Source organism: Lynx rufus, unplaced genomic scaffold (genome assembly GCF_022079265.1).
Source record: "Lynx rufus isolate CCGP_SWC_20201006 ecotype Redwood Valley unplaced genomic scaffold, mLynRuf1.p SCAF_3, whole genome shotgun sequence".
NCBI classification, from domain to species: domain Eukaryota; kingdom Metazoa; phylum Chordata; class Mammalia; order Carnivora; family Felidae; genus Lynx; species Lynx rufus.
This window is the reverse complement of record NW_025814845.1, coordinates 88,081,450-88,093,122: the sequence shown is the minus strand read 5'-3', so window position 1 is coordinate 88,093,122 and position 11,673 is coordinate 88,081,450. Positions and strand designations below refer to the sequence as shown.

The 11,673-nt window shown below is 39.7% G+C and overlaps 1 protein-coding gene across 1 annotated transcript; it reads right to left on the bottom strand.

The window, feature by feature from the left end:
- Positions 1 to 397: 397 nt before the first annotated feature.
- Positions 398 to 10,555, bottom strand: OSTC (oligosaccharyltransferase complex non-catalytic subunit). The gene is made up of 4 exons (XM_047091907.1): positions 10,370 to 10,555; positions 6,382 to 6,475; positions 4,143 to 4,340; positions 398 to 976 (listed from the first exon to the last, which is right to left on the bottom strand). Exons 1-4 carry the CDS (start codon positions 10,506 to 10,508, stop codon positions 958 to 960), a joined length of 450 nt encoding a protein of 149 aa, XP_046947863.1. The 5' UTR covers positions 10,509 to 10,555; the 3' UTR covers positions 398 to 957.
- Positions 10,556 to 11,673: the final 1,118 nt, after the last annotated feature.

Genomic DNA, 11,673 nt, shown 5'->3' with positions numbered 1-11,673 from the left:
CACAGCCAGTCAGGGAGAACCAGAAGACCTGGCAAGAAGAAATTAGGGGAAGACCAGACCGGTGTAGGGGTGTTTCTAGATGTGCTCACAATTGTGTTAATTACTGAAAACAAATGCATGAAGGGAGTTCTCCTCGCACACAACCACTTACGACTCTAACATGCATGCAGCCCGTGCTTGAGTATTTAGAGGGGTACAGAATTGCTACCTTACAAGGCAACCTGCCAACTACATTTTGAGACCTTAGACCTACCAACAGTAGGTTAGGAGAGTTATAGGTAGGAATGAGTAATTATAGACGGAAAAGTTAATACCATTGGTTAATTAAATCATAAAATAAGTGGCCCTCTTGGTGCAGTGGTAGCGTGTCAGTCTCATAAAACAAACAGAAAAGGTGTTAATTAGAAAAATTATTTATTTCTGCTCCTTTCATACACCTTATTGTGCAGGAAACGGTCTTGCAGACACATCTGAAATAATGTACTGTCACACACTCTGTTTAAAGGCAAAGCACCATAGGTAAAGCTGATCGTCTGTCCAGAGTTCTCAGCTTACGGGATCTCGCTTCCTGATTTTACATTAATTTTTGAAAGTCACAAATATCATCTCCAAAAAATGTTAAGGGGGCTGTAAAAAATAATCACTTTATTCAGTATTACAGCTGTAGAAACGGAGTATATTTTCTTTAAGAAATGAAAAACTAAGAAGAAAATGCCACTTAACATCATTGGTACGTCGGCATAGGCCAGCAGGAAAAATACTGTGATAAGCTTGTCTCTTTGATACCAAGAACACATCCTAGTTCAAGCTTTAACATGCTTCCTATGTTTTCACTAGATGCTTCTTTTCTGCTGCTTCGTTCTTTTCCATAGTTCACGTCAGAGGATTGGTACAGCCTTTAAAACTTCATTAGCAGGAGCAAATCCAATATCCACAGATTTCATCCCAAAAGGCATTTTAACCCATCAGATATCCCCTGCAGGAATAAAATTTATAAACACAGAAAGTGAAAAGGAAGCAACATTTCAAAACACCCCAACAAATTTTATGATGAATCAAATGACAATCTGAAAATATAATTGTGACTCATCCTTATGGTTTTTATTTCGAATCTTGCCTCCCCAATAAATAAATATATTACTGGGCTTCAGTTCCATTACCCTTTCCCCTCAAAGCATACAGTTACAAACCAATATGGCTCCAAACCTGGAAGCAAATGAGCAGAGACTCAAACACCCACAGAGGCTGTTAAAAAGCCAGGCCGTGAAGCTATCCTTCAACAAGGACTGATCTAAAACGCAATCAAATAGCTAGGTTATCTATGTCCTCAAATCACAGAATTAACAACAAAAAGAAGAGAAAGGAAAGGATAAAATGACAACAGGTATACAATGGTAACAATGAGAAATGGCAGATTACATCAAGGAAATAAACTGAACTGAAAAGTATTGCTATGCCTAATTAAGCGTAAATGGAAAAGGATTCTGAGTCTAGAAGGCAAAATTATGCTTAATGTTCAGTGTCCAGCAAATAACTGTTATCAAATAATATTTGCTGAATACAAATGTAAATGCTAAGGAAGCAATAAAACAGTTTAGAAAGTGGTGGGTCAAAAAAGAGGAAGATAAAGTTTTAGTACATGTACTAAAGTTAAATTTCAGTTACAGGGAAAAATTGCTTATATGCATTCTCCTAGTCCCTAAATGATATTATTATTGTACATTTACTTTTACTTCTCATTTCTCCTTTCGTTTAGAATTTCTTTTCTGAACTGATCTCATGATCTCAGGATTCACGCAGGAGCTCCCTAGCTTTTTTCATCAGGTTTAACACATGGTAGTTCAAATTGCTAAAAAGGCAATTGTTGCCACTCTGTCCTCAACTGCATAATAAAATCTATTCAATAGACTATTTCATATAGCCTTTATTTTTTAAATTTTTTTAATGTTTACTTATTTTTGAGAGAGACAGAATGCGAGTGGGGGAGGGACAGAGAGAGAGAGAGAGGGAGACACAGAATCCAAAGCAGGCTCCAGGCGCTGAGCTGTCAGCACAGCTGACGTCCCTATACAGCTTTAATAACATATTTGCCTAAAAATAGAAACCCATCCCTCTGCTCTGAACTAAACACTTTTTCTAGTTTTAGAACATTACACCATGGGGTGCCTGGGTGGCTCAATCGGTTAAGCCTCCGACTTCAGCTCATATCATGATCTCACGGCTCCTGAGCTGGAGCCCCGCATCAGGGTCTGTGCTGACAGCTCAGAGCCTTGGAGCCTGCTTCGGATTCTGTGTCTCCCTCTCTCTCTCTGTCCCTGCCCTACTCACACACACACACACACTCTCTCTCTCTCATCTCTATCCCTCTGCCCATCTCTCCCACTCATGCTCCCTAAAATAAAAAATTTTTAAAAGTTAAGAAAAACCTAAATAATTGCAATAGTAAGATGGAGGCAATCCAGAGAATTAAGCACTTTCCAAAGCTTTTTTTTTTTTTTTTAAGCAGTAGATAGCTCTGTTATCCTCAAAGTCAAATACCTGAGCTAAAAAGAAAAGCACTTATATCCTAAGGAGAACACCTAAAACTATAAGGAAGAATGAGAAGCTTAAGTAGAATAAAAACAAATCTGGCTCTATGGACAAAACCAGCCCACCTGTTTTTTTCCCCCAGATTTTTTTTCTTTATTTCTGAGAGAGCACGGGGGAGGGGCACGCACGGATGAAGGGCAGAGGGACAGGGGAGAGAGCATCTTAAGTAGGCTCCAGGCCCAGTGTGACAGAGGCTCAATCCCAGGACGCTGGGATCATTACCTGAACCACAAATCGAAAGTCTGATGCTCAACCAACCGAGCCACCCAGGTGCCCCAAACCAGCCCACTTCTATTCTGCTACATTTCTCCAAACATTCCATCTGTTTTGGTTGGTAATTTGTAGTAGCCTCTCGATCTCTCTAGGAGCCTCCTCTTTTCTTGTTTTGCTCTGGAAAACTTCAGCCTCTTCCATACCAAGTGTATCTTTTCCAACAGGGACAGAAAAAAAGAGGAACAAAAAGAGGAGGCTGGAGTGCCTAATTCTTCATACAACTTAGCCAATGGCTAAAACTGTTTTCCCCAGACAAAAATAAGAGCCACTGGCAGAGGAGTCTGAGGGAACTATGTGGCCACACAGATATTCAGCTGACAGAGAACGCTGCTCTTTTCCCATCTTTCCCATCCTGCCTTAGCATAAGAACATGACTGCAGGAGAAGTGAGTCCTTTGGACTTTCTAGGGGAAGTCTGCCCATTCTACTCTAGATGTTACGGTGGACAGGTTAAGCCACAGAATAAGTGAACCTGTGAAACACACACATCCTGTATTCTTTTACTGTCTATTATAATAAAATACGGGAGTATCAGTTCTAAGAAATCAGTATAGTTGAAACTTGACGTTTAATATACTCCCTGAAAAATAAATTTACCAAGAGCTAATCTTTGTATGGTATACTTGTCCAATGTTCCTGCAGTTACTAATTCATCCACGGGTGAAATAAGAATATAGGGAAATGTGATCAGACTTGTCCCTATTTCAAGTTAACGATCTCAAATGGAATTACAAAAGTTGCCATAAAACCAATTTTTTTTGTTTTAAAAATATTGTATGTTTTCTGAAACAAAATCTTCTTATACACACACACACACACACACACGATCCTTTTCCCATCTTTTTGGAGAGGCAATAACTCCCTCCCTGTCCAAGGCTTAATGGGTTTTCCTCATACCAGTATTCAAAGAGCAGCAGTAATTAATGCCTTGAAAAAATTCCCTACTATCACTATTACTACTGAAATCCCATATGTTATAGATTAAGCAAAAAGCAATTTAAAGAAACAAGATCTCCAGTCAGTGGTCAGTGACATTGTAGCAAAATAACCATTTTTCATGAACATGAATGGAGATGACAGAAAGACAACTGGTCTCAATTTTACTACTAACCATAGCTATAACCTTGAACAAGTCACAAATTCCTTTGGTTCTCAGCATTTTCATCCGTTTAAATGAGGGTTAAATTAAATCCTCTATGATTTTATGTGATCCAAGTGATTATTTTACCAACTTGCAACAAAAGTTAAACTGCTGATTATACAAAGTACTTGATAACTTACGGCAGTTTCATTCTCATGAATACTCTAGCCATGAAAAAACTCAATAGGACACAGACGAATCCAATGAATAGAAGAAGAAATCTATTGAGTTTTGGAATGTTTGGTGCATTCGATCGGTCCAGGATTATGAAACCTAAACCTCCCATTGTGAACAGGAAGCTGGATGCGAGTCCTTCCATAATATATTGTCCATTTACTCTGAAAAAGAAAAACCAGATTAAACAATAAATGAAAATTCCCAGAAAAATAAAAAAACCTGTCTTTAGATTGAAAGACATATTTCTGCTTAAATATTTTTGTGCTGCTTTTTTATTCTTAGCCTTACAACTATTTTACCACATTTCTGTATATTCATTTCAATCCCTGCCATCTCTGAATTATGAATCAAGCACTATTCTAGGTTCTGGGGATACAACAAAATCTGTGTCTTCATGGAGCTTATGTTCAAAAAAGTTTTAGAACCTCAACTAACACAACTGTCAATGTAAAATCAATGCTGAGATTTTAATTATTAGCTTAAAAAGCAAATTAGTGTATGTATAGAAACCCTTAACCCAGAACTTTTGTTTTGCTTTTAAAAATAATGACATTTAAACTTCTATCAAATTCAAATTTGAATTGGTAAGAAATGTTTCTAGAAGTTTCACAAGAGTAAACCTCTTGTTTCAAAGGGAAAATTTTATTATTTTTTTTTCAAAGGGAAAATTTTAAAAGGAAGTATTTTTAACTAAGGCTCCATGAGCCCCACAAGAATTTCCAGCAATCTATAAATCCTTAGAATTATATGCAAATTTTTATACATACGTATATCTGTTTTTTTCTAGCAATACAGACCTTTCAAAATTCTGAATCCATGAATCCCCAAAAAGCAAATTCCTCTGTTAAAGGGATAATTTATACAAAGGTATATCTAAAGAAGGTATATTTTTTGTTAGCTAATTGCCTTAATTGAAAACACAATACACACATACACAAAACACAATACATAATACATTTTGAGCACTGGGCTCAAAATTCCAACAGTACCAATGATAACAGTATGAAAGGTTTCCCTACCATCAAGATCTCCTGTCATCTAGATACCCCTCACTCCCAGAGAATCACAAACATTTTTTCAGGAATATGCTATGTATGGAACATCATTAACGTTCAGCATGAATACAAATATATAGCTATGTTTAGATGGACAGTTATCAAGTGGATTTAGAAAGCAACATAATAAGCATTGCCCAGGTAAGCCAAACCACACTGGAATGGTGATTCATTACTCAAATGGAACACCTAAGTCTCAAAAATTATTTTTAATGTTTATTCATTTTCAGAGAGAGAGAGAGAGAGAGAGAGAGAGAGAGAGAGAAGGGGAGAGGCAGAGAGAGAGGAAAAGAGAGAATCCCAAGCAGGCTCCACATGGTTGGCACAGAGCCCAACACAGGGTTCAATCTCACGAACCGTGAGATCATGACCTGAGCCAAAATCAACAGTCAGAAGCTTAACTGACTGAGCCACCCAGGCACCTCAAAAATTATTATTATATTTTATTATTTAATAGTATAGTCTAGGGGCTCACAGATTTTTTTCTTAAATGGCCAGATAATACATGTCTCAGGCTTATAGGCCATATGGTTTGTGTCACACTTAGCACTGCAGCTTGAAAGCAGCCATAGATAGTATATAAACAAATGGGCATCCCTGGTTCCAATAAAATATTACTTACAGGGGCGCCTGGGTGACTCAGTCAGTTGAGTGTTCCACTTCAACTCAGGTCATGACCTCAAGGCTCGTGGGTTTGAGCCCTGCATCGGGCTCTGTGCTGACAGCTCAGAGCCTGGAGCCTGCTTCAGATTTGGTGTCTCTCCCACTCTCTCTCTCTGCCCCTCCCCCACTTGCTCTCTGTCTTTCTCAAAAATAAACATTTTTTAAATTTTTTTTAGATTAAAAAACATTACTTACAAATAAACTGGTACCTGCAGTTTCCTCATCCCCAGAATAGCCTATAAATGTATTTTAAACCAATACCCTCCTTTAAATAAGTGATCATGTCAATCACTGTGAAATATATTATTTCCTAATAAATAATATACTTCTGTTCTTGCCCACTTCCTGCATCTCTGCATTTAGCATTTTAAAACAGCTATTATCTAAAGGCAGATGGACCTATAGGTTTCACTGTATTTTTAAAAAGCACTCATGCCCCAGCAACCTTCTTTCCCACCAAATCATTCAAAAAGGCAACTGTTACCTGTAGGCCAAGAAGGCTACTGGCCTCTGATGTCCATGTTCATCGGTCATAGAGCCAACACTTGGAGGTTCAACAATAACATCATAAATTATTCCTATATGAAAGATAATAGTACAGATTAGATTGGATTCCTAGTTTTTAAAAAGGATTAGAGTTTTCATCAGTCTCTAAAGATTCATTTATATTTAAAGAGGACTGCTTTGATATATTATTATAATCAAGTGAGGCCCAGCTAATCTCCTAAACTTTAGATAAACCTTTCAGAAATTCAACTCAATATTTTAGCATACTATCTCTAAAACAGGTATTTCATAAAAGAAATTCATTCAGTAACTGTTTCTTATACTCAAGAATTCCTCCACAATAGGGGCGCCTGGGTGGCTTTGTCGGTTGAGCGTCCGACTTCAGCTCAGGCAGGTCATGATCTCGTGGTTTGTGAGTTCAAGCTCCGTGTCAAGCTCTGTGCTGACAGTTCAGAACCTGCAGCCTGCTTCAGATTCTGTGTCTCCCTCTCTCTCTGCCCCTCCCCTGCTTGCACTCTGTCTCGCTCTCTCTCTCGAAAATAACATTAAAAAAAAATTACTTCATAAAGGAGATTAAATATTAAAGGCTATTATTTTAGTTCAAGAAAATGCTGTCAATTGAGAGGTACTGTGACTAGAGTAATTTTCTTGCTTAAATGTAAAATAAGGAGACATTTTTAAATCATACCAATAGGCAGACAGGCAATACTAGAGATTCATGATCATTAATGTCCATCACTTATGTCACGATGTCCCTGTGACCATTAATTCCATCAACATTAGTATTTTCCGGATCTCCCACTGTCCACATCTACTCTCCAACATCCTCACTTCCAGCTTTTCTTACACATCGTAGGACTGTGTCTCCCTCACCCTTGACTAACAAAGCAATCACATTGGGCTTCCCTAATCTCTCACCACCACCACCAAGCCTACCAGCTGGCATCTACAGCCATCCCTTCCTCCTTCCCTCCAGCTCCAAGAGAGGAAGAGTCCCTCCTCCTACCAATGTGGGATTGCTTCTGCAATTATCAGGATTCCATCCCCTCCTGCCTTCTCAGAGACTTTGTTCCTTTGGCTATCGCTCCTCCTTCCTGTATTTTCAACCCTCTCCTTCCTACATCAACCTTCCCTGGATTCCAGACCCTTCTAGTTAAATCCTATTACTATGCTTCCTTTTTGAAAAAAAAGTGAGACTTCCTTCTTGGGGAAGAAAAAAAAAAGGTAAACTTGTTGTCTCCCTTTCCTTATTCTTCAGTCTTCAACTCACTCGAACTTGGTATCTGCCTCCGCTGATCTTACTCTTGCCAAAGTTGCCAATGATCTCATGGTGTCAAATTCAATGGACATTTTTCAGTTATCTTAGGAGGCTTCACGGCAGCACTCAATCCAGTTTACTAAATCCATTTTCCTTGGGGGAAAATTGGTTTCTCATGGCTTTTGTGATACTCCTGTCCATGTTTTCTCGCTACCTCTCTCGCAGGGCCTCCTCTTCTATAAAACCGCTACATGCTGGGAATTCCTTAGGGCTTGATCCACTGTCCTCATTGTCTACATTCCCTCCAGAACTGAACCCATCCCTTCCCAGGGCTTTCAGTTCCATGCGCTAATGAAGGTCAATATGCCAACACCGATCAAACAATGTTAGCCCCAGTAGAATTAGATGTAAGCTCCCTAAGCACAGGGACTTTCACTATGTTCTTCAATACCTGGCTTATGAGAGGCATTCAAAAAACATTTGTTGTTAACCAACTTCAATACAGACCTATTTTCTCAATTCTAGACTCGTATCTGCAAACTTGACATAACCATGCCCAACTGTTACATATCCCGAAGTGACCTGTGGTTCACTGTACCCCAGCAAAAACCTTCATCTCTTCAATCTCAGAAAATGACACTTCCATCTACTCAGATGCTCAAACCAAACACCAGTTTAAGATTCCTTCGCACTGCATTCTCCCCAATCACTCCTGATAACCCAATCAATCCATCAAGATCTACTGAATCTACTTCCAAACTATCTTTCATTGTATTTTCCTCCATCTCCACTGCCACCAACCTAGTTAGTCTTAGTCAACTACAAAACCCACCTAATTGGTCTCTTGGTTCCGTATCTGTCCATCCTTTTCCCTTTGCCTACTATTTCCTCTCCCCCAATTCTTTAGATTTTTGCTAACCTGTCATTTCCCCAGGAACCACACTGCAATGTGATGTTCCCAACTTCTGTTATTTTCCCATAATCTCTTGTTCTTTCCCTTCAGTGCAACTCCGGCAATTTGTAATGGAAAAAACAACGCAGTGGAAAAAGCTTTATGTGATATTTAACCTTATGTGATATTTAACCAACCTCAACCATGACATTATAAGCTTCAGAAGGACGGCGTCCTTATGTTTCGTTCACTGTCGTTCCCAGTACCTAGGGCCTGGAACTTAATCGAACCTCAATGCATTGTTTGCTGAATATTTCTCAGCAATGAACATTATTTATGGAAGTACACTCACAGTTTTTAGAAGAGACACCTTTCCAGTGGCAAAACCGATTCCTTGTATGAGACAACTCATGGCCTTGGCCACTAAAAAGTGTCCTTTGCAATTTGCCCCTGGGATTGGAGCAGAGAATCTCCCCATTACAACAATCAACGGGAATAAGTGGACAGAATGAAAACTGTGAGGCTTCTAACAAAGGCTTGGACTCCAAGGGAGGTTAGGGTTAGGAGAAGAGACCAGCAGATCAAAGCAGACGAAGACTCATTTTTTGTTAAAATCACATGCATTTTAAATTTCATTTATTCAATACAGCACCCATTAATGTGCTGAGCAAATGTTAATGTTAATACAATGTTAGGATAGTATCTTACCAACATAAAAAAAAATATTTAAAATATATTTTACTTAAGTTAACTATCATTATTCTAGATTTGGGATGGGAGTTGATTCAAAGACAAATTCTAGTCCCAAGCCCTCAAAGTTTCACATTCTTCCCTCTTAACAACTCTTTTCACATCTATGAAAATAAAGATGCCTATGGCTATTCCCTTAAAAAGGGAACTTTTGCTGTCCCTAATCTGTAAGCTTCAATTTTATAACACCTAAGTTAAGTACCCCACTTCTCAAAATCTGGAAGTACAATAGAATAGTCTTGAGTACATCGTGGAACTGTGGCTTGCAAGGGTGGTGGCCTGAAAATTGTAGCCGGATTGCCAACTCATCACTATACAAAACAACGCCCCTTTTGCAACTTTTTATTTGGAAAAAAAACAAAACACCAGGACAGGACAATTCTGGAGTGTTTAATAGTACTGCTATTTTCCTTATTCTTTAAATCTTCAACTTCTGCTTTTTGAAATACAATACCTTCTGCAAATCTAACTCCGATCTTAAATATTAATCGAAACCGTGGATTTGGAAATTTCCATTCACATTTATTGTTGACCAGGGCAAAAAGCAACAACGGACCCTTAGGTGTGGGTTAACAAACCCCAAGGATTGTCATGTCTCTTCCACGTTTCCAGGGGCTGTACACAAAGATAAGGTAAAAGTCCCAAAACCCTCCTGACCAACCGAGTAGAATGGGCAAGACTAGACTTCTCCAGGGCCTCTGTCAAACAATTTACAGGAGGGGATGGAGTCCTGATAATTGCAGGCAATAAACAGAATTACAATCTGGGCTTGAAAAATATATTCGATTCGCATCCCTAGGCTAAGAGGCTAGAAGTGCGGAAAGGCAACGGGCGTGAGAACATGGAGAACAATGAGAGTAGCCTCTCAGGACACAGGACAGGGCGTGAGGGCACATGAACCTCTGGGCTGTTAATACTTGAGACCCCAGAAATTCCCTCCACCCTGCGAAAAGACCTAGAGCACAGCGATGCTTCCCCCGGGGCTGAGAGCGGAACGGACGCGCCTCGGGGGCCGCCGGCTCTCCGCGTCTCAGCGCCTCTCGGGCCCGAGCCAGCCCGAGTTACCTCCGGTAATGAGGAAGTAAGACACCACCACCAGAGCGTACACCGTCATGGCCGACGGCATATGCACCCAGGGCGGCTTCTTCAGCTTCAGGTTGGGGCATTCGAGCACTAAGAACGGGACCCGGTACAAAGTCTCCATGCTGGTAGCGGCAGGGGAGCGTCTCGACCACAAGCCCCACGCGCCACCCGGAAACAGGCCCGCCCTCCCGTTCGCCGGCGCATGCGCCAGCGAACGGAACTTGCAGGTCCGTAACTCTAGGAGACCTACATATATAGGAAAAAGAAGAAACTACGAAGAATGAGTAAACAACACGATTTAAAGCTATATCTTATTAAATATTTTAAGCATAAATTTGAATAATAAGCTCAGTTATTGCTAATAAGTAGACAGGTGATTTATGTACCTTCAAGGACCTGCAGGGCGTCAGACGTGGCCAAGCCGGAGAAGCAGAGGAGGCAGTCTACATCTGAGCCCTTCCCACTTGCCGGCGCTGGGGATTTGGAAGCTGATTGGATGCGGGCGTTGTAGGTTCCCAGAGCTACAGGATGAATGGAAGCGTTTGGGACGTTCTGCCTTTTCCATTAGCGGTTTTTTTCAAGAGCCTGAGAAAGTCCTAGTTGCTGAACTTTTGCTTCACGATGTAGTTGTGGGGACAATCATAATAACAGTTGTTATTAATAATTGCTAAACTAGTATATTATCAAAGTTTAAAAAATATCCAGTCCAGATCTATCAAAATTATCAAGAGGGCATCTCCACAGGATGCCTAAAGCTGATACCTCGACGTGACCAAAATACTATTTTAAATAACCCATGTCCTACCCTCCACTTTGCTTCTCCCTCAACCATCTCTATCCTCATAAATGCTAAAATCTTTCTGGCCGAAAATCTTGAAATCAGCCTGGTGTCTCTATTAAAACTCCATATCCAAAACATCAGCAATAATTAATGAGGGGGGTTTACACGGAAACCAGTATTTATACATTGGAAGATTTTCTGGGAATTCTAAAGCAGAATGTTTCTGAACTTAGCATGGTTTTATAAATGAGGAAAACTTTGGAACAATTAAAAATATGTTGCCTTGAAAAAATAAGGGAAAGAATAGAAATTCAAAGTTTGTAAGCTTCCTTTGCAGCTTCAGGAGGGAAACATTAATTAACCACTGCTTGGCAGATACTGTGTTAAGTGATTTACACTGGTTCTTATTTCATCTTCATGACAACTCTATTAGGTGAATTCTATCGCCAGCACTTTACATATGACAAAACTGAAGCTTGAGAAGTGAAACTTACAAAGTGTAGTA

Bases quoted from the DNA above. Each gene is read 5' to 3' on its own strand.
- OSTC (XM_047091907.1), bottom strand. From the start codon at position 10,508: ATGGAGACTTTGTACCGGGTCCCGTTCTTAGTGCTCGAATGCCCCAAC. The intron at 6,476-10,369 runs GTAACTCGGGCT...TCTTTCATATAG, and splicing joins TTACTTCCTCATTACCGGAG to GAATAATTTATGATGTTATT. The intron at 4,341-6,381 runs GTAACAGTTGCC...TTTCTTTTTCAG, and splicing joins GTAGCCTTCTTGGCCTACAG to AGTAAATGGACAATATATTA.